Source organism: Phyllobates terribilis, unplaced genomic scaffold (genome assembly GCF_046119375.1).
Source record: "Phyllobates terribilis strain yellow unplaced genomic scaffold, ASM4611937v1 Scaffold_3__8_contigs__length_932513732, whole genome shotgun sequence".
NCBI lineage: Eukaryota > Metazoa > Chordata > Amphibia > Anura > Dendrobatidae > Phyllobates > Phyllobates terribilis.
The window spans coordinates 488644148-488668235 of record NW_027362763.1 but is presented as its reverse complement, the minus strand read 5'-3'; the positions used below and the strand labels follow the sequence as shown (position 1 = coordinate 488668235).

At 43.3% G+C, this 24088-nt stretch overlaps 1 protein-coding gene across 4 annotated transcripts in view; it reads left to right on the top strand.

Moving 5' to 3' along the window:
• The window catches only part of CEP85L (centrosomal protein 85 like), a 173158-nt gene that overhangs the window by 36731 nt on the left and 112339 nt on the right, over positions 1-24088 (top strand). For 3 of the 4 annotated variants that reach the window (XM_073675927.1, XM_073675926.1, XM_073675925.1), the window contains exon 2: positions 19743-19898. In XM_073675927.1, coding sequence (XP_073532028.1) covers positions 19743-19898 — 156 coding nt within the window. Of the gene's footprint in view, positions 1-19742; positions 19899-23953; positions 24070-24088 lie in introns of those variants that run through there. The other variant, XM_073675928.1, reaches the window with a different exon arrangement.

The following is a 24088-nucleotide window of genomic DNA, read 5'->3' as shown; positions in this document are numbered from 1 at the left end:
TGTACATGTGTCCTCAGGACAACTGCCCCCCACACTCCATCAGTCTATTGTGTGTGTGTGTGTATATAGTGCTATATGTACATGTGTCCTCAGGACAACTGCCCCCCGCACTCCATCAGTCTATTGTGTGTGTATATAGTACTATATGTACATGTGTCCTCAGGACAACTGCCCCCCGCACTCCATCAGTCTATTGTGTGTGTGTGTGTGTGTGTATATAGTGCTATATGTACATGTGTCCTCAGGACAACTGCCCCCCACACTCCATCAGTCTATTGTGAGTGTGTATAGTGCTATATGTACATGTGTCCTCAGGACAACTGCCCCCCACACTCCATCAGTCTATTGTGTGTGTGTGTGTGTGTATATAGTACTATATGTACATATGTCCTCAGGACAACTGCCCCCCACACTCCATCAGTCTATTGTGTGTGTGTGTATATAGTGCTATATGTACATGTGTCCTCAGGACAACTGCCCCCCACACTCCATCAGTCTATTGTGTGTGTGTGTATAGTGCTATATGTACATGTGTCCTCAGGACAAATGCCCCCCACACTCCATCAGTCTATTGTGTGTGTGTATATAGTGCTATATGTACATGTGTCCTCAGGACAACTGCCCCCCGCACTCCATCAGTCTATTGTGTGTGTGTGTGTATATAGTACTATATGTACATGTGTCCTCAGGACAACTGCCCCCCACACTCCATCAGTCTATTGTGTGTGTATATAGTACTATATGTACATGTGTCCTCAGGACAACTGCCCCCCGCACTCCATCAGTCTATTGTGTGTGTGTGTGTGTGTGTGTGTGTGTGTATATAGTACTATATGTACAGTACAGACCAAAAGTTTGGACACACCTTCTCATTTAAAGATTTTTCTGTATTTTCATGACTATGAAAATTGTACATTCACACGGAAGGCATCAAAACTATGAATTAACACCTGTGGAATTATATACTTAACAAAAAAGTGTGAACCAACTGAAAATATGTCTTATAGTCTAGTTTCTTCAAAGTAGCTACCTTTTTCGCTTAACCTTTTAACCATTTACGTATACTCAACTAGTGTAAACATTGCATTCCCTGTTAAGTGTTTGTTTTTTCAAAATAAAAAATTATTGTAAAACAAAGTAGCCACCTTTTGCTTTGATTTCTGCTTTGCACACTCTTGGCATTCTCTTGATGAGCTTCAAGAGGTAGTCACCGGAAATAGTCTTCCAACAATCTTGAAGGAGTTCCCAGAGATGCTAAGCACTTGTTGGCCCTTTTGCCTTCACTCTGTGGTCCAGCTCACCCCAAACCATCTCGATTGGGTTAAGGTCTGGTGACTATGGAGGCCAGGTCATCTGACATAGCACCCCATCACTCTCCTTCTTGGTCAAATAGCCCTTACAGAGCCTGGAGGTGTGTTTGGGGTCATTGTCTTGTTGAAAAATAAATGATGGTCCAACTAAACGCAAACCAGATGGAATAGCATGCCGCTGCATGATGCTGTGGTAGCCAAGCTAGTTCAGTATGCCTTCAATTTTGAATAAATCCCCAACAGTGTCACCAGCAAAGCACCCCCACACCATCACACCTCCTCCTCCATGCTTCATGGTGGGAACCAGGCATGTAGAGTCCATCTGTTTACCTTTTCTGTGTCGCACAAAGACACGGTGGTTGGAACCAAAGATCTCAAATTTGGACTAATCAGACCAAAGCACAGATTTCCACTGGTCTAATGTCCATTCCTTGTGTTCTTTTGCCCAAACAAGTCTCTTCTGCTTGTTGCCTGTCCTTAGCAGTGGTTTCCTAGCAGCTATTTTACCATGAAGGCCTGCTGCACAAAGTCTCCTCTTAACAGTTGTTGTAGAGATGAACTCTGAGTGGCATGGACCTGGTCTCTAATCTAAGCTGCTGTTAACCTGAGGCTGGTGACTCAGACAAACTTATCCTCAGAAGCAGAGGTGACTCTTGGTCTTCCTTTCCTGGGGCGGTCCTCATGTGAGCCAGTTTCTTTGTAGCGCTTGATGGTTTTTGCAACTGCGCTTGGGGACACTTTCAAAGTTTGCCCAATTTTTCGGACTGACTGACCTTCATTTCTTAAAGTAATGATGGCCACTTGTTTTTCTTAACTTAGTTGCTTTTTTTCTTGCCATGATACAAATTCTAACAGTCTATTCAGTAGGACTATCAGCTGTGTATCCACCTGACTTCTGCACAACACAACTGATGGTCCCAACCCCATTTATAAGGCAAGAAATCCCACTTATTAATCCTGACAGGGCACACCTGTGAAGTGAAAACCATTTCCGGTGACTACCTCTTGAAGGTCATCAAGAGAATGCCAAGAGTAAGCAAAGCAGTCATCAAAGCAAAAGGTGGCTACTTTGAAGAACCAAGAATATAAGACATATTTTCAGTTGTTTCACACTTTTTTGTTAAGTATATAATTCCACATGTGTTAATTCATAGTTTTGATGCCTTCAGTGTGAATGTACAGTTTTCAAAGTCATGAAAATACAGAAAAATCTTTAAATGAGGTGTGTCCAAACTTTTGGTCTGTATTGTACATGTGTCCTCAGGACAACTGCCCCCCGCACTCCATCAGTCTATTGTGTGTGTATATATAGTGCTATATGTACATGTGTCCTCAGGACAACTGCCCCCCGCACTCCATCAGTCTATTGTGTGTGTGTATATAGTGCTATATGTACATGTGTCCTCAGGACAACTGCCCCCCGCACTCCATCAGTCTATTGTGTGTGTGTAGTGCTATATGTACATTTCTATGTATGTGTTATATATAATGTGTGTTACGGTTTGTATATGTATGCGTATGTATACACAATTTATACACATACTTTCATACGTGAGATATACGTGTGTATATATTTACACTCAGACTTATATAGTATATCTATCTGTGTACATCTATAATGTAGGTGATGGTCCCCCTATATAAGACTATAGGGGAGCAGTACTGATGGTGCTGGTTACATAACGCTGTAAACTTTCTATCTACCAGATATCTGTCCTGTAGATGGACGAGGGTCATCTCCAGGGTTTTCGCTTCTGGTGTCACTAGGAGGGTCCTCTCTGTAGGAAGTAGCTGTCCCCATCAGTAGATCGGTGCCCTGATTGCTAGATGTTGCTTTACCCAGGAGTCATGGATAGGAAGTGAGTGTGGTCATATTAGCCAATATAGGACCCCCAGCTGCTTAACGTACCTTCTAGAGAACGTCATCAGCTCTAAGAAATGTGTTCAAAAAAGTGGACGGGGCATCAATTGCTGTGAATAATTTTTGACGGGCACAGTCCATACTGGATGTGAATAATGTGTCTACTCTCTGACATCAAACAGAGGTCTGGATCATTGTGAAACACAAGGTACATTAGATAGCTGCAGAGCTTTTGATGATCCAATAATGATTGACGTAAACTGTGAGAATCCTATTATCAGTGACCGGTCTCATAGACGTAACAATAATGATTGATCTGACAGTTACTGATAATTGGAGCTGTCAATATGTGTGGAACTGATTGATGGGAAGTTGTCCTGTATAGATCCTAACCTATCTAGGACATCACTGTGATGTAGATGTCTAGACCCTATAACTACTAAACCTCATGGCACGGGCTGGATCAGGGCAGATCTCCCATCTGTGACCTTCTTGTCTACATGCTGCCTCTGCTAGGATGGTCGCTGACAATCGTGATGCAGACGGCTGGGCCTGATCTGCTGGTGGCCATCACCCCTACAGTCCTATTTAGCCCTAATTGAGTGATTGGCACTATCACAGGCGGCTTTGTGTGCTGCCAGCAGTTGAGGAGTTAATGCCGCTAACGGCTCATTGTCCTCTCTCGTTGATTGGCGTGTAATGATTCTGATGGGGGTCATGGGGACTTTTCCTGCTATTGCTTGGTGACATCTGAACTAGTTTGGAGCAGGATCAGTGTGGATTTCCAGGACTGTGCTGCCGGAACTTGCACCATAATGTGATCTCCATATTGGAGTCATTTGGGAAAAACGTGGATCTGGTCTGTGTGCAAAGCAAAGGGCAAATCTCAAGTAGAACTTAAGTGTTTGGCCAACAACCTTTGTCTCAATATGGTGCAAATCTTGTTATATGTCCTTCATAAAGGACCCAGAGCAAGGCAGGGGTCAGCAGTATTATTACATAGTAACAAGGAAATACATGGAACCGTGCTAGTGAATAAGGCTATGTTCACACACACTGTTCTTTGTTTCTGGAGCCAAAACCTGCTCTCTTGGCAGTAAAAATGCTCAGAACTCCGATTTTGCTGCGTTTTGTTTGCTCATGTCTGATTTGTCTACAGTACAAAAAAGTAACGTTTTACTTTCTATAGTGACAAAACGCTGAAAGAATTGACAAGCTGCAGCTCTCATCCAGGAGAAAAAACAATTGTGTGTATCACATGCCTCAAATGTTATCGCTTTTGTGGGTACTGTAAAAAGCAGCTTAATATTTTCAAGAAAAGCATCATGTGAATGTAGCCTAAGATGGGTTGCTGACAATTAAGTTCACCTGTAAGGAAACTCCACAGTGTTACATCTGCTACTTGGGGCAGTCTTATTAGGACGGCTTTGCATGTGAGTTTTGGCTGCTGATTTTGGATAGAGGATGTGGGCAGGGATTGCGGGCTGTCGCAGGCGCGGACAGTGTGCTGCCCTGTTACTGTGGTGTTTCTCATTAGCCTCACTGCCCTGGTGGGGACGTATGGAAACAATCAGACATCAAGGGACAGAGTACCAGCTGCCTGCGCAGGACATGGGGCATTGCTGCAGACTCTTAGTAGATTTGTTCTTGAAACCATTGTAAACTCTTGATGGTGTGATCACGATTTCACTGATTGCATATAGTTAGGAGTCTAATCTAAGGTATATGTTTTGTTACATTAAGTATTTTGGGACGATTCATTGTTAACCTCTTCATGACTGGAGCTTTTTTGCTTTTTCGTTTTTTGCTTCCCTTCTTCCCAGAGCCATAACTTTTTTATTTTTCGGTCAATATGGCCATGTGAGGGCTTATTTTTTGCGGGACGAGTTGTACATTTGAGCGCCATCACTGGTTTTACCATATCGTGTACTGGAAAACATTCCAAGTGCCGTGAAATTGCAAAAAAAAGTGCAATTCCACGGTTGTTTTTTTTTTTTCTTTCCACGTTCACTGAATGGTAAAACTCACCTGCCATTATTATTCTCCAGGTCATTACGAGTTCGTAGACACCAAACATGTATAGGTCCTTTTTTATTTAAGTGGTAAAAAAAATCCAAAGTTTGCTTAAAAAACAAAAAATGGCGCCATTTTCCGAGACTATTAGCATCTCCGTTTTTCGTGATCTGGGGCCAAGTAAGGGCTTATTTGTTGTGTGCCGAGCTGACTTTTTTATTAATACCATTTTGGGGTAGATCCGAGGTTTTGATCGCCCGTTATTGCATTTTATTGCAATGTTGCGGCGACCAAAAAAACGTAATTCTAGCGTTTAGAATTATTTTCTCGTTACACCTTTGCCGATCGGATTAATTCTTTTTTTATATTGATAGATCGGGCGATTCTGAACGCGGCGATACCAGATATGTGCATGTGTTTTTTTTTATTTTTTTTTTACTGTTTTATTTTGAATGGGGCGAAAGGGGGGTGATTTAAACTTTTATATTTTTTTATTTTTAAAACCATTTTTTTTACACTTTTTGCATGCTCCAATAGTCTTCTTGGGAGACTAGAAGCAGCACTTATCTGATCTCCTGCACTACACACAGGTGATGATCAGATCGCCTGTGTGTAGCAGAATTGCTCACTTGCTAAGTAGTCGGCGCTCATAGCAATCTGGCAATGACAATCACAGGGGTCTCCATGCCAACCCATTGGTGACCCGCGATCATGTGATGGGGTGGCCAATGACGCACTTTCCGGAAGCACGAGTTGAATGCCGCTGTTGGAGATTGACAGCGGCATTTAACTAGTTAACAGCCGTGGGTGGATCGTGATTCCATCTGCGGCTGTTCCAGGCACATGTCAGCTGTATAGATCCCGAAAGGTGCGGGCTCAGCGCCGGAGCCTGCACTAAACAGAAGGATCTGACGTGTACTATTAGTCTTCACGTCAGAAAGGGGTTAAAGGGAATCTGTCAGTAGGATCATCCCTCCTAAGCCGTCTATATGGGCATGTAGGTTATAGGAAGTTGAATAAACTGACACCTTGACATCTACGATCTGATGTTTTATTCCAGAGAAATCTGGAAATGTCTTGTTAATATGCAAATGAGCTGTTAAGATCTATAGGCAGGACATAGATCTCGACGAGTACCTGTTTCAAGAGCTTATTTTAAAAGAAAGGGGGAGTTACCAGTGTGAGACATGTAATGGCTGACATTCTGCTCTCCTCATGTACATGTCTCACTGATAATGAACCCTTTCTTTTAAAATAAGCTCTTGAAACAGATGATTGTTGAGATCTATCTCCAGCCCTTATGTATGAGTATCTGCTTCCAGTAGGCTTATATGCCCAAAAATGATGCACGATAGAACTCACGTTGACTGCGCCGGCACAATTATAGTCAGTGGACCCATTGACGCATACGCCCAAAGCCTGTTTTTCAGGGGATTTGGACGTAAGCCCCGATGCACCTCTATAGGTGCCCTCTTTTGGATGCACACATAATGAACCTGGAGGTCAGCACGGTATATGGTGCCTGGTTCAGAGCATGTACTGAAGTAAGGAGCTCTATTAGCACCCCTGTAGTGTATGCTGGACGTGCCGGCACAGCCCAGTGACCCCCCCCCATCCCTACATAATATATTCTGCGCTGTTTCCCCTGCCGGCATGCAATGTGTAGATATGGTTATATTGACCTGCAGCGAGTGTCCTTGCTGTTATAGGAATATTTACTTCTTGGATCTTTCATGTTCTTTTTGTTGTTTTTAGCAACAATTAAAAAAAAAAAAAAAAAAAGATCTGTGAAAGGTGGTGTTATGGGTTGACCTTGCTAAACGCTGGCACGTTGCGGGCTCGGCCTCTGCTTACTGCCTGCATCTCATTTAGTTCCCACACAAATAGCCGAGGCTACAGTCCATAAGGGAAAATAATGGCGCCGTCAAGGTTCCTCTGATTTAACAAATCTTGATTATTCTCTAACAGAAGTAGCACTGTGCCATTATGTGATATACTCCAGGCCTGCCCGAGTCGAGAACACTGCCGTCTTGTGTTTAACCATTCGCTCCTAATTGGGTTAAAACACAATTAACTCCTTGTAAAAAAGCATTTTCCATGAAGAAATAAAACTTTGGTATATATAAAACTCTGAACTGTTATATTCTGTCACCTCTGTCAAATGTTTGTAACATTTTTGTTAAGATACTTTATAAGGGAAGCCAGCGATTAAGGCTGCCATAACCAGAAAACTTCCCCTTGGTTGTGCTGCATTACTAGCCACAATGGCCAATCAAGTCTCTAGCATAGACCCTGGTAAAGTGTGTCCCATGCACCGGTATGCTGAAAGCATCATGCGGCTGCCCTCTCCTGTGTGGCATCTCGATTTCACAGGTATCTGAAACCTCAGTAGTCCGATATTAATGAGTATAATGGAGGAGGGCATAACCGGCTCCTTCTTCCTTCTTCCACCATTCAGCCTGTGTGACTGCAAAATACAGCAGACGCAATTATATCACAAGGTCATTTCTGCTGTGTGGCACCTCATTGAATGTGTTGGAGCATCATACCATTTGGAGGACTGTGGTGGCCATCATACTATGTAGAGGGCTTTGGCTGGGAGGCTGTGTGTGGGTGATCATAAAGTGTATAGGGGGCTGTGAGGGCCACCATACAATGTGTGAGACGCTGTGAAACCATGATGCCGTGTGTGGAGCGCTGTGAGGACCATCATGCCATGTGTGGGGCTCTGTGAAGATCATTGTATTGTGTGTGTGGGGGCTCTAACGACCGTCCTAAAGATATAGGAGATGATTATACTGCCTGAGGGAGGCAGTGGGGGCCATCATACTTTGTTGGAGGGCTGTGGGGGTATTATACTGTATGGGGGATTGTGGAGCCATCCTACTGTGCAGGGAAGTTGTGTATGGGGAATCATACTGTGTATTAGGGGGACGATGAGATGTGGGGGTATTCTACTGTATGGGGGATTGTGGAGCCATCCTACTGTGCAGGGAAGTTGTGTATGGGGAATCATACTGTGTATTAGGGGGACGATGAGGTCTATAATACCATGTATGGACAACTGTGTGGACTGTCATACTGTGTGTGGGCTGTGATATTGTCTGTGTGGGGTTGTGGTTCCATCATACTGTGGTGGGGGTCATCATTTTAATGAGAGGCCGTGAGAAAGTGGTTGTGAGTGGTGGGGGATCATACTTTGTGGGTTTGCTGTGAGAACCGACATACTGTATATGGATGCTGTGAGGACCATCATACTGTGTGTGTGTGTTGGGCTGTGGGGTCCATCATACGGTCTATGGCGCCATCACAATATGGAGAGGGGGGAGGCTTGTGGACGCATCGTAATGCGTGTGGGAGGCTTGTGGACGCATCGTAATGCGTGTGGGAGGCTTGTGGACGCATCGTAATGCGTGTGGGAGGCTTGTGGGCCCCTCGTACTGCCTGCGTTGAGGGCTGTGGGCCCCTCGTACTGCCTGCGTTGAGGGCTGTGGGCCCCTCGTACTGCCTGCGTTGAGGGCTGTGGGCCCCTCGTACTGCCTGCGTTGAGGGCTGTGGGCCCCTCGTACTGCCTGCGGGGAGGGCTGTGGGCCCCTCGTACTGCCTGCGGGGAGGGCTGTGGGCCCCTCGTACTGCCTGCGGGGAGGGCTGTGGGCCCCTCGTACTGCCTGCGGGGAGGGCTGTGGGCCCCTCGTACTGCCTGTGGGGGGCAGCTGTTGCTGTACAAGGGTTTTATAAACAGCAGTAAATTATATGGTGTTGATTAGCGGTTACTGATAAGAATACATATTACAATAAGGCCTACGGTAACATATATAAGCAGTAGCAGCTAATCAACATACTTAATTATGCGCAATATTAAGTTATATAATTACAATAAAATAATATTGTTAATATTGAACAGAATTAATTTCAGCCTATTGCTTCAGCCCTTCACAACATTTAGTCTCTCAGGTGGTCCCTCGGAAAAATGAATTGCCCACCCTTGCTTTAGTATATGTGGATGACAACCTTCAATTGAGGAGTAAAAGGAGATGGATGATTCTGGTTGACGACGCTGCTGTTAGTATCCAATAGTCACTTTATTACTCGTTTGAATTTTGACCAAATTCTTTTTAAAAAATAGACTAAACCCAGCTGTATTTTTTACAAAACTTGAAATGCGTAATAAGGCTACTATAGAGTACTCTCGCTGCACGGACCAACTACTTTTCCAGCAGCAGCGCGGTCAACCAGAAGTGTCTATCTCCTTTTACTCCTTAGTATATATGAAGATTTTCTTCTATCCACGGGCATGAGTGCAGCAGCTGTATACTCTATGAGCACACAGTGGGGTTGTGACATACACAACATGGTACACTGCGCACCCCCTCACCTCCCCCTAACTTCCTCTACCCTCTGCTGTATCATCTTTGTCCTCATCTACAACCTCTTGCTGGTTGTCATTTAGCTTTGGCTTTACTTGACAGATGAGAATTATTTCCTTTGATTTTCTTTCTCCTTCTTTATTCCTATGTATATTTGTTATACTATCTGATACATAGTACTATTACATTACTCTGATGAATACACTAGCAATTTTTAGAGCATACTTAATGGTACCTTACCAGTTGGCAATACTAAACGACAGTCCTAGGGTATTTCACTGTTTGCTCATATATGGCATGGTTGGTGATCTCATCTGGTCAGAGGACATCCCTGTTAGGGTTACCATACACTAGTTTGGCCAAGCCTGCATGTGTTTTGTTGGTGAGAGGGGAATAAGACGCTCACAGACTTCTGGCAGTGGCTCGTCTCACATGAGGACATGCATCATGGCATTGCAACATGGCATGTTGAAATCAGTAAACACGATCCCTCTTTCTCGTGACATCTGCTGCCATGTTCAATCAGTTTACATCTCATGAAGATGAGCACATTAACCTCTACAGATGGAGCACTACACCCTTTTGCTTTTTTTCACTTTTGATGTGATGGCTATTACTTGCAGCAGAGCTCAGTCGCCATACAGCAGAGCTCAGTCGCTTCCCTGACCATTATACTGCCCCGCAGAGTACAAGCCATAATAGATGCCAGCCACTGGATGTCTACTTGCTGCCTTGCTTTTTAGAAGGATCTGTCATCAGATTTTACAATACAAACTGCATAGATTATTTTATAGCTCTTTTAGATGTGATGGTGCTGGTGTGCTTACTTTAAACATCCATTTCTGTATGGCTGTATAATCCTCATATTAGAATAAGCATTTTGTGAGTCCTGCTAAAGAGTGAGACACCTCATAGAGTCAAAGTGTACTCCGTCTCTGCCCACCCTGCGGAAGGTTTTGTACTAAACAGTGTGAGATCTCAACAGCAGCAGGGAGGAAGGACCCCTTTCAAAGATTACATGTCAGAATCAGAGTAGCTGTAAAAGACTGTACACCAGCCTCATCAGGTCCGAGATGTATTAAATACCGTATTCAACTTGTGTCATGAAATTTTGTGAAAGATCTGTAAATTAAAGGAAGCTATTCTAAGGGTATGTGCACACGATGCAGAAATGAAGCAGAAAATTTCTGCATCATTTCTGCATCTCCCTGGCAGAAAAAACGCATGCAGATTGTGCATGCGTTTTTCCCGCAGAATACATGCGGATCCACATGCAGATTCACATGCGTTTCCGCATGCAGATTGACAAGCGCTTTCCAGGCGATTTTAGCATCACTTGGAAAGTGCTTGACAACTAGGTCACACTATATAAATCCATGCAAACAGCATGGATTTATATAGTGTGACCCGAGAGAGTGTATATACTTACCTCCGATGGCCCGCGCTGTCCTGCTCAATCTGTTCTCCCGGCTGCCGGCAACTTTGAATTGAAAGACCTGCCGACGTCAGCGTCACGTGACCCGTCACATGACTCTGACGTCACCGCAGGTCCTACAACTCACTGTAAAAGTGCCGGGAACCAAGCAGGAGCGCTGCGCGGGCCGACAGATGGTAAGAATACATTTATTTTTTATTTTATTCTTCTTTTACAGCTTTTTTAATGGTACCTGGGTGTGGATGAGACTCTCCTCTCCTCCACACCCGGGTACCATCCGCACATTAGAACGCACCAATTACGCAAGTACAAATGCTGTCTTGCGGAATTGGCGCGTTCTAATGCAAGTCAATGGCGGCGAAATTCCGCAAGACAGCATCTGTACTTGCGTAATTGGTGCGTTCTAATGTGCGGATGGTACCCGGGTGTGGAGGAGAGGAGAGTCTCATCCACACCCAGGTACCATTAAAAAAGCTGTAAAAAGAAGAATAAAATAAAAAATAATGTATTCTTACCTTCTGTCGGCCCGCGCAGCGCTCCCGCTTGGTTCCCGGCACTTTGCAGTGAGTTGTAGGACCTGCGGTGACGTCAGAGTCATGTGACGGGTCACGTGACGCTGACGTCGGCAGGTCTTTCAATTCAAAGTTGCCGGCAGCCGGGAGAACAGATTGAGCAGGACAGCGCGGGCCATCGGAGGTAAGTATATACACTCTCTCGGGTCACACTATATAAATCCATGCTGTTTGCATGGATTTATATAGTGTGACCTAGTTGTCAAGCACTTTCCAAGTGATGCTAAAATCGCCTGGAAAGCGCTTGTCAATCTGCATGCGGAAACGCATGTGAATCTGCATGTGGATCCGCATGTATTCTGCAGGAAAAACGCATGCACAATCTGCATGCGTTTTTTCTGCCAGGGAGATGCAGAAATGATGCAGAAATTTTCTGCTTCATTTCTGCATCGTGTGCACATACCCTAAAAGTCTGAAATAAGGGTATTTCTGAATATTAATACTCAAATATACAAACCTTGAAGTGTAGATTCACATGAGCTAAGCGCCAAAAGTCCCCTCCGGTTACGACAGTCTGCTGCTTGTTGATTCAGCAGATATATTTGGGCGAGAATATGATGTTGTTAATTTATATGAATGCAGACGGGTAATCTAACCTCGACATGAGCGTGGTTTTATGTCTGTATTTATACCCACATGCAAAGATAGCCGGCTAATGGAGACTGGCTTGGATTGGATTTCTGATGCGCTAATAATAAATGAAAAAAAGTTGGAGACATTTAAAGTGAAGTAAGATGCCAGAAACAGATTTGGCCTTGTTCTTTTTACCAGCATGTATGTGGTAACCTCAGTGTTTGCCTCGGATCTGGATTGTTGATCACTAGCAGATTGGCGGCAGTCTGACTGCAGTCCACCAAATCACCAGAACTGGGGTCCGTTTTCCTTGTATGAATGGAGTGGTGATTGCGCTCCACATTTAGCCTATGGATATAATAGCAGAGTGCTGTTTCTGCGCTGATGATGTCTCTATCATTCACTTGACTCCTGCAGCCAATTGCTGGCTTTAGTGGTGATGTTTGTGTTTGACATGTGACTGCTGAGGCAAGTGATTAGCTGCAGTGGTCACAGGAATGAAGTCTGGTATGTGATCGCTGCAAGACTAGCACAGAACATTTAAATGGCTGTGCTGGAGAGGCAGGGGATTGAATAAGTCATCAATAGTTATTTTTATATTTTAACCCTTGGTAACTATTATGTTTAAATCTGCACCAGGATGTATGCGTATGGGGGAATAGCTATCAGCCAAGCAGTCTGTGGACCTCTTTTGAAAGTGGGCACCTTGGAGTGTGTGTTCCTCTTTACCCTTGTAGACGTTGGGAGAAATATGCGGTGCATTTCCTGAATTCTTTCACCCAACAAATAGCCGCTGTCTCCAGTGTTGTGACTCTCTTCCTTATCTCTCACTTAACTCTCTTTAATCAATGACGGGAACATGAGGTTACCATCTATAGATACGTGGTATTTTAGAAGCTAACAATGTACTAAGTCCACCATACATATTAGGGTTTGCTCACACAAGGATATAACACGGCCGAGTGCTATTTAGATGTTTTAGCGGAAAGCACTCCACCCAATGTTATACTATGGGGCAGTGCAGATCTGCGTTTTTTTTTCTCTAAAGACTGATTCAGCGTGAGCAAACAATCGCAGCATGCTGCAGATTCATCCGATAATCGGATCACGTGCACTTATATAAGTCTATGGGTGCATGTAAAACATCGGACTGCACTCTGTCATCCAAGTGCAGTATGACATTCGCGGACTCAGACAATGGAGAAGATGGAGAAATTAAGTTCTCCATCTTGTCCACACCTGTTCTCAAATTTTCTCATGCAAGAGAATTGGATCACGCTAAGCTTACTCTCTGCTCAAACTTGGAGCTGAGTGTCATTAAAATAATCGAGCCCTGAACCCGGCCTTAGACTAACTTCGGCCCATATCGACTGTAGTTTGGCCTCTGGCAGATGATTGTTGGGGAGATAAGGATCCAGCATGTCTGATTTCTGACTGCTGCTCTTCAAAGCGAACCTGTCGGCAGCATTATGCTGAGTAAAGTACAGACCGGGCTGTATTGGCGCTGCCGTACTGATTAAAATGATACCTCAGGTGAAGAAATCCGTTTTGTGGATTTTCCTTAAACTTTGAAGTTTCCTTGTATTCATATCTTCGTGCATCTGGACAGGACTGTGGGCCGGGTCTTCAGCTGTGTTCTGTCCCCTCCGCTGTGTCTGGGTGTCTTCTTCTTCTATGTTTAAAATGTTGTGTCTGTGCTGTCCTAGCCGTGGGCGGCACGTGCGCAGATAGAGCTTTAAGAAGTCGAGAAAATGGTGCTGGTGGCTGCGCATGCGTAGATTGCTCAGTGCAACCGGCCTCATTCACAGAAGCATTATGGGTTCTTATTTTTACAAAACTTAAGATGAAGGTCTTTTTAAATGTTTTTTTCTTTTTTTCCCTTGACTAGAGATGAGTGGATGGAGTCACGGGGCTCCGGTCCATGTCTGTGGCACCTATCGGTTAGACGGGAGACCCGCCAATCTCTCACCTTACTGCGTCCATGGCGCAGCATTTGATTTGTCAGGGCCGGTGTGACATCATCTGTACGATGTGATGCACAGACAGTCCTTGCTATTTAAAAGCCGCAGTGGGGATGCCGGAAGGTAAGAGATTCGGCGGTCCCTCTTCTAGCTGCCAGGTGCCGCTGGACTACAGTCCATCCAATCGATCCACTCATCTCTGACCACGACTGATCCTTGAAGAGTTGGGCGGCTCTAATCGTAGCTGAATGTTTGTTCTTCTTGTGATCTGTTGTTCTTGCAGTATTATAGGACAGGATTGTGGTGTTATGAAGTTCCGCAACATGTTTTCTGTTCTACACAAAATATTTTCCAGTGTTTATTGACCTTACCAGACGCTGACGGCGATTTGAAAGGTCTGAATGTAAAATGTAGGTCGCGCGAGCCGTGTAATATATGGATTTTATCCACTGGATGCAGCCAGCCTGTCATTTGCCAGACAGATGATAGGTTGGGGCCGCTCACTTACCGTCTCTGAAGTGGAAAGTCTTTTTTTTGTTTTAGTGCTCACAGACATAACAACTACGTCACAATGATGAGAGCAATTGTTGGGAAGTGTCCGCACGATGAAGAACACTTTGTACCCATGTGATTTCTTTTCATGGCAGAAATTAGCAGTATTGTCCTATAAAATCCCACATTGTTTTCTTACTAAGCCCGAAAAACAAGGATTTTTCAAGCCAACCAGCTTCTAAAGAAGACCCTTTAGTATACCAGACGCAGTAGTTCCTGATGATCTCTGTATCATGTGTGTAAAGTTTGTGGTCCTGGGTCACTTCTCATGAATGATGCCAGTGCTGCTAAAGCTCCCAGGGTTTTATTTGCACCAGTTTTTGGTGAAGTGGTCACAATGGTTGTAATCCATTGTGAGAGATGATTTTGAAGTTGTTTTCTCTTATTTTAGACTCTAGAAATGTACAATTTGTCGGCGCTGTTGTATGATTTCGATCTACTTCCTTAACCCTTTAACTATTACACTAAAGAAACCTGTTCAAGGTGTAATGAATGTGCACGGCTTTGAGGTTTCCATGAAAAGTCATGTAACCACACACTGGATATAATACCCACAGGTCTCGGATGCTCATCAGACTGGGATTTGGGAGAATGAATCCCGTAGAACAGGCTCTTCTAATGAGATCCCTAGTGTACAGCTATACAGGATTACATGTGTACACCGGGCTCCCTGGTCTCGCACAGATCAGGTGGTCTGCGTTCCCCCCTTCCTCGTCTGTACATCCTTCCTGCTTGATTAGGAGTCTTAACCTTGCAAAACCAAGAATGCTCAAAGAGAACCAGCTGTCCTGACATATCTGTCTTAGCATAGCAAATACTTGTACATGTGTATATATATATTTTTTTTCTATATGAACAATTTTTACAGTAATGCATGTGATGTTTGGAGCGCTGAGAGTTTTTTTTTTAAATAATACAATTTATATAATTATCCACTTACAGGTGCATCTCACAAAATTAGAATACCATCAAAAAGTTAATTTATTTCAGTTCTTCAATCCAAAAAGTGAAACTCATATATTATATAGAGTCATTACAGAGTGATCCATTTCAAGTGTTTATTTCTGTTAATGTTGATGATTATGGCTTACAGCCAATGAAAACACAAAAGTCATTATCTCAGTAAATTAGAATACTTTATAAGAAAAGCATGAAAAATGTTTTTAAAATCTGAAATGTTGGCCTACTGAAATGTATGTTCAGTAAATGCACTCAATACTTGGTCGATGCTCCTTTTGCATCAATTACTGCATCAATGCGGCATAGCATGGAGGCGATCAGCCTCTGGAACTGCTGAGGTGTTATGGAAGCCCAGGTTGCTTTGATAGCAGCCGTCAGCTCGTCTGTATTGTTGGGTCTGGCACCTTTCATTTTCCACTTGACAATACCCCATAGATTCTCTATAATAGATTCTCTATGGGGTTAAGGTCAGGCGAGTTTGCTGCCCAATCAAGCACAGTGATACTGTTGTATATAAACCAGGTATTGGTACTTTTGGCAGTGTGGACAGGTGCCAAGTCCTGCTGGAGAATGAAATTTCCATCTCCAAAAAGCTTGTCAGCAGAGGGAAGCATGAAGTGCTCTAAAATTTCCCGGTAGACGGCTGTGCTGACTTTGGTCTTGATAAAACACAGTGGACCTACACCAGCAGATGACATGGCTCCCCAAACCATCACTGATTGTGGAAACTTCACACTAGACCTCCAGCAGCTTGGATTGTGTGCCTCTCCACTCTTCCTCCAGACTCTGGGACCTTGATTTCCAAATGAAAACTGGAACTCATATAATATGAGTTTCACTTTTTGTATTGAAGAACTGAAATAAATACATTTTTTGATGATATTCTAATTTAGTGAGATGCACCTGTATATCTATATAGGTTATATATATATGTGTGTATATTATACATACACTGACTGACAAGTGAACACGTGTTCTAGTCTTTGCTATCCAGGCGCAGCTAATCGGCTCTTATAGTGCTCAGATTTAGCCCATATAGATATACATATTATATAGTAGAAAAAAACACACAGTCCAGAACTAACAAGCACATCACCATATAAAAGAGGATAAATAATTAGTGTATATGTACACTAATATATATATTTAAAGATTTTGGGAAGGTGATAAAATGAAAAGTATAACATTGAGTAACACATTGTTACAGGAAAGTCATTGAAGGCTTTTAGACAGTGGTAATTTTATAAAGTATTTCATGGTTCTATTTTTTATTTTTATTTTGCATTATCTGTTGCTTAGCAACCATTTTTCACTGGGTATAGATTATAAAGGCAACTGTAGATGCCCACAAGGCACAGTCTAGGATTCACTAGGGCATATTACTGTCCCGTTACCTGAGTGGGGCTTCCTGAAATCTGTGCAGATCCTGATTCACTTGAATGGAAGTTATTGTAGGATAGGTCATCGATATCCGTTTGTGGGGTCTGACACCTGGCACCCCCACCGATGTGGGATGTAATGAATGAATGTAGAGCAGCGAGGATCCATGGCCACTTCCAGTCTCTGCACCTCATCTGGCATTCATCTGATTGTTTAGTGACTGCTTCCACAAACCATGTATGGAGCTGCACTCTTCCACCCCGTACAGCTTACATCCAGCCGCCGGAGCAGAAATCAGCTGATTGGTGGGTGCATCGGGTGGCTGACCCCTATGAACTGGTGATTTTGGGATAGGTCCTCAATATACTAGCCCCGGACCAACTCCTTTAACTATTCCTTAGCTCACCCTTTGGATGGAATACAGATCTATCTCCATAGCCTGGTTAAACTATTACTGCAAATCCTGTTTTTATTCGTGGAAGGTTGTGCACCCCCATCTCCTGTATACGACCTCAACACCAAAACAGAAAATGGCTATAATCAAGACTTCTGTCAACAAAACCCCCTATAATTACACGGCTGTTTTCGATGTGGCAGCCTTCCAATGTTGTGGTCAGCCGCTTCTGCTCCCCATAGCCATGAGGTCATCCCGATGGTAAATAGTGTTAGGCTCGCTTAATGCATTGTCCTTACATATATTTGGCCCCTTGCTGGTCTTGGCCAGTGCTGTGCTACACCAGTAGACCTTTTGGTTGTGTGATAAAAAAAAAATGGCCAGTTACTGCTAATAAAACTTCCCAAACTGCAATTTCTGCTGTGATGTAGAGGAGCTGCAATAATACAAGGGAAAGCTAAAGTAAAGGTAAAGCCGCATGGCACCCACTGCGCCACTCTGCGACCCCCCCCTGCATCACAGGCTGCAGCCCTCATTTAGCCTCTTTAATAATAAACATACAGGCTTTTAATCTCGTCCTGCTGGATGAAGTCATGAAATATAAATGTTTGCAGCCACAGATGATGTCATGCCATTGTGATCTCCAAGTGTAATAACTATCAGATGGACGCTCGGCTCACACTCAAATCTGGAGCAATTTACAGTATGTCATTAGTCCCATGGACAGAATGGTAATTTCTCATCTGTACACGACCGCGGGATAGATCTTAATTGTCTGAAGTCCAACCTGCTGTATCAGTGTCTTCAAGGCATTTCCGCCTGAGATGTCCATTTTTCACGTAGATGTTCTATCCTTGTTTTTACAGATAGAAAACGTACTCATTGTAATCTATGAGGCTGTTCAAATGTCTCTGTTTTTTAGCGGATGGTGTGTCTGCAAAAAAAATCATTGAGATGTCCTTTTTTTGATCTGAGTCATGTATCAAAATTACCCATACAAGTCTATGGTTCCATGAAAATAATCAGTATGCAGTCCATTATTAAAATCCCAATTAATAGGAAAAGTTTTGTGATTTATTTGCTGTTCTTCAGTGAAAATCACTAATGAAACACTGATGGTAAAAACTGTCACACTGGCCAAACACTGATGGTAAAAACTGTCACACTGGCCAAACACTGATGGTAAAAACTGTCACACTGGCCAAACACTGATGGTAAAAACTGTCACACTGGCCAAACACTGATGGTAAAAACTGTCACACTGGCCAAACACTGAGTGTAAAAACTGTCACACTGGCCAAACACTGATGGTAAAAACTGTCACACTGGCCAAACACTGAGGGTAAAAACTGGCACACTGGCCAAACACTGATGAAACTCTGATCCAAATCATTGATGAAATCGGACCTTTTTTGCATATGAGAAATATCACTGATGTCTGAATGAGGCCTTATTCTGGGGACATCTCATTTTTACATGTAGAAACAAGTAACTGACTCCCTGCATTAAAGGGAATCTGTCACCCCCTGGCACTTATCTGACCTCTAATATGGGCATACAGATCATAGAAATGTAAATCTATACCTACCTGTATACCTCATATTAGAGGTTTGGCTGCTGTAAAATGTCTTTTTATTCCTATAAGTTTCTGATGCTTTCAGGCCCGGGGACCCGAGGAAACCCCCGCCTCCTGTGGTAATTGCAATGTTTCCCCCCTCCCCTGCACGTCACAATACCCTGTCATGTGCCGTTGCAGCAGCTAAATCCGGGCACTGTGACATGCAAGGGAGGGGGGAAACATAATTCACACAGGATGCGGGGATGCCTTCCAGCCCCTGGGACTGGAACACATCAGAAACTTGTAGGGATAAAAAGAAATTTCACAGTAACAAGACCTCTAATATGGGACATACATGTAAGTATAGATTCACATTTCTATCACCTGTATGCCCATATTAGAGGTCAGATAAGTGCCAGGGGGTGACAGATTCCCTTTAAGAAATTGCCTCCCTCAGCAATTTCAGGCAGTCTTTTACAGAATGAATGGAGTGGAGGTGCACATGTTCTACCTCCTCTCCAATTCACTTGGGGCCCTACAGATGCCAGTTCTCGGGATGACTTTACAGCTCAGCCCTGTTCAAGTTCTGCAGGTGGGGATCCCAGGAGTCGGACCACCACTGCTCACAAATTGATGTCCTCTCCTCACTCCGTATCAATAGTTTCCTGGAAACCCCCTTTCTTGAAGTAATACAGGGCTGTTATTAGGTTGTTGGTAGAATATAATGATTTTGGTTTTTGAATACTTGTTTTGTGTGCTCTCATTGTACGGTCCTTTGATTAAATCCTTTTATTTTCTGTCCTCAGGCGCCGATTTTCCCACATCTGGGTGGATTGCAAGTTCACTGTGGCATTCTTCAGTTGCCCCAACTAGTGGCAGAGGCAGCCACACACGGAGACACAGCATTACATCTGACAGTGGTGATACTGGCATAGGTACCTCTTGTTCAGACAGCCTGGAAGGTGAGTACACACTTACCCCAACTTTTCAGTTTACCAATGGCTATGTACATAGGGAGTACTAGTATACCAAACTCGTGTAACTGATAACCGTGTCTTCTTTTAAAGGGATTCTCCAACAATGGGATAAACGGAGTCTGATATAATTCAAACTGCAGCCCATCCTAGTTACATGTACGGGCTGTAGACTGAACAAATATAGCTCTCGAGATCTGTGTCTCAGGTGACAAGAGCTTTATCATACATATGTAGGTCAGCAGCCAGGAGAATGGCTGTGATATGTGAAGAAATGTGTATTAACCCACTTTTTGCTCAACAAGATCATCACAAGATAAAAACATACAACCCGATCGCTGAATTTGGAGATGTGAAGCTAGCCTGAAAGGTGACCTGTTCCAGCAGCAGCTCCAAGATGGAAGTGCCCAGTGTTAAATATGAACATGGATGTTTGTCACATCTTTATTGTCTCATTTCTAAAGCTGTATATGTAGAGGGATGTGAATGTATTATTTTATCACTGCCTTATGGTGTAACCATTAAAGGGATTATCTTTATAAGGGAGCACACCGCTCCCCAGCCCCCTGATTCCAGAGGAGCAGGCGCTCCTGCTTGATTGACAGTGCAGGACAGAGGTATCATTGCTAACGGTATTCCCTCCGATGATAATAAAGGCAGCTCTGCATCAGAAGGGCACCAAGGCTGAAGCTGGCCATTATTAGATGGTAACGGAGAGTTCCTTGGCCTCAAGCAGTAAAACAAATAAGAGGAAAGGAGGTGAATGGAGGCAGATAGAAACGACAAGTAAATTGTAAATGTGCTTTCTCACGGTCAGATTTTTTTTTAACTTTTCAAATGATAGTAAATATCCCTTTATATAGGACATTATTTTACTGGCCTTGTTAAGTTGAACTGAGTAATCCCTCCATTTGCTGCTGATCCACTGGTTCTGGAGCAGTTTGTCTTTTTCTTCTGTGTCCCGCGGTAATAAAGGTGCAAATATTCCCAAACAACTAGGCGTATACCACAGAACTTCTCTAAGGCCATTTGCTTTTTCTTCTCCGTTGCTGGTCAGTCAAAACATGGAAGTGCCTACAGAGAAGTTCTGAGATGTACGTCCAGATTGATGAGGGGAAAATGTATACTATTGTTACTGGGGGACATATTGGAGGGTTACAGGAGAACACGAAAAGCTGTTCCAGAAGCAGTAGAGCAGCCCCAACTGGAGGAGATGCTCATTTATTATTATGAAATCCTCTATAAGGCTATCTTAACACATGTTATTTTCATTGTTTTTTGATGCGTTTTTTTATGCAAATTTGCAAGTGTTTTGCAGTACCAGCAAAATCTATGAGATTCCAGAATTTAGTTCACACATCACGGTTTTTAGTTTAGGATTTTGTGCTTTTGCATGTTTTTTTGCAAACTAGAGCATGTCACTTCTTTCAGCATTTTTTTCAGTGTTTTTTGCCCATTGTAAGTAATGGGTGGTGAAAAAAAACGCCTAGTGTGAACATAACTATCAGGTTTTGCTGCATTTTTAGTGAAAATAAGCAAGTAGAGCAGTATGTGAAACTTATTTATGTCTTGGTCACTGAGATGGCAGTTTGTATTAGTACAGTATAAGTAAATTAGTTGTGTGTACAGTCTTAACATTGGCTGAGTTATCTGTGAAATTGAACAATGCTTAAGCAACTCTATGGCAGACCATAGTGTAAAAGTAAACAGTGTCCTACAATCTCAATGCACTGCCAGTGTCTTAGGTAAACTATTCCAGACCAAGTCACCTCCCCCCACTGTTACATTTGAAATTCTGGTTAATATGGTATCACATATGTCTTTCATTGGTGACCTGTGTTCATGCTTTTGTGGTGGAAGCAAACTTTTGGCTATGTTAACACATCATGTTTTTTTCAGTGTTTTTTTTGTGCCTAACCAGAATGAGATTTTTGTTTCACCGAACCTTATGTACACGCATAACAGAGACAAGAGGACAGTGAGAAAAACGCACCGAAAACCCACAAAAAACAAGAAAACAGCAATAAAAATCCTGAACAACCACCTGGCAAGAGATCAGGTTTTGCTGCAGAAAATGAACACTGAGAAAACCATGATGTGTGAACATAGCCTAAGGCTGTGTGCCCACGATGCGTTTTTTAAGCGTTTTTGCAGCGGCAATTCCGCTGCAGAAACCCTTAAAAAACGCATGGTAGAAGGCCTGCCATGTTTCCCAATGATAATCCGCATGTGCTGTGCACATCCTGCCGAAATTTCCGCTGAGGATTATCATTGTGGAAAAAACGCAGCACTACCTATTATTTAGCGGAAGTGCTGCGTTTTCACCGCCATTGACTTGCATTGGAACACATGGAATCCGCATCACTGGATCTGTACATGTGGATTACATGCTTTTCAATGTGCGGATGGTACCCGGGTCTGGAGAAGAGGAGACTCTCCTCCGGATCCGGGTACCATAGAACCTGTAAAAAAAAGAATATAATAAAAAATAAATATTATATTTACCTGACGGCCCCCGCTGTGCTGGTCTTCGCTTGCTGGCAGCTTGCGGTGGACTGAAGGACCTGCGCTGACGTCATAGTCATGTGACGGCAGGTCCTTCAGTGTACCGTGATCTGCCGGCAGCCAGGACGGAGCGAAGCAAGACTCCGGGGGCCATCGGAAGGTAAATATAGATTTATTTTTTATTTTCTAACATTCTTTTGGTCACACTATATAAATCCATGCCGGTTGCATGGATTTATATAGTGTGACCAAGTTGACAAGCACTTTCCAAGTGATGCTAAAATCGCTTGGAAAGCGCTTGACAACCCGCATGCGGAAATGCATGTGAAGAACGCTTCACATCCGCTTGTCCCTGGCAGGAAAACGCATGGACAATCCGCATGGACAATCCGCATGCGTTTTTTCTGCCAGGGAGATGCAGAAATGCTCAGGAAAAAATCCGGAGCATTTCTGCATCGTGGGCACATAGCCTAAGGCTATATTTTCTTTTTTTTAGTGATTTTTTTTCTATGGTATATTCCTGCATCTTTCATTGCCCATCCAAAACTTATTGTCAGGAATCCAGAGGTTAGATCCATCCTTTATAATGCATATGTCCTCCTAAGTCACTTCCACATGTGCTACCATGTTTTTTTCATTTGATGATAATGAATTTGATGGTGCTCCGGGGGATCATCGGAGATTGGGATATTTTTTTTATAACCCAACGCTGACTTGTACTTCCCAACAACTTTGTCCCTGGCTTGTTTGAAGATCTCCTTGGTCTTCATGGTGTTGTTTGGTTAGTGGTGCCTCTTGCTTAATGGTGTTGCAGCCTCTGTGGCCTTTCAGAAAAGGTGTGTATGTACTGACAGACCATGTGACAGATTGCACACAGGTGGACTTCCTTTCACTAAGCATGTGACTTATGAAGGGAATTGCTTGCATCAGAAATTTTTCGGGGCTATATAATAATACATATGCACATGCCAACTTTTAGTTATTTGATCCCATAACTTTAATTTAGGCCTATATTTTTCTACTTCAACTTCACCAACTTGAACTATTCAGTGCTGATGCATCACACACAAATCTGATTATAAAAATATTTAAACACAGATTGTAATGTAACAAAATAGGTAAAAAGGCAAGGGGGTGAATACTTTTGCAAGCCACTGTACTTGATGGTTTCTCTGGATTGGCCCTTTAATGTGCAAAACCGCCATGAAACATTCCCCAGGCCAATCCTGAGGCTGCACATATAACCCATGTAAGAAGTTGAGTGAAGGATTTTGGATTGGACAGAACAATTGTGGACTGGTCATAATTTTCATAATGATCTGCCTGTCCTTTGTCCTCTCTGGGAAGGTAACGTTTACTGGCGGCAGCTCCGCATATAAGCAGTGTAACCTGTTTTTCTTGTTTCGCTGCCTGCACAGTTATTTCTCTACCGCTACATTCAAATGAAGATTTGTGGTATTTTCTGCACACGCCGACAGCACCGAGCGGCTGCAGAAGGTCTGAAAACTGAGGCTTCCTGTTCATATAGTGAGGCAGGAAACGCTGCATTGTTCTGTGCCACGTTACCATTGCTCTGGTTTAAGATACAGGACCCCCGCTCCCCTCTTACATGACACTGTAATGACCGGGACATGTACCACCACAGACACTTTACGTAAGTCCTTTCGCTTAAT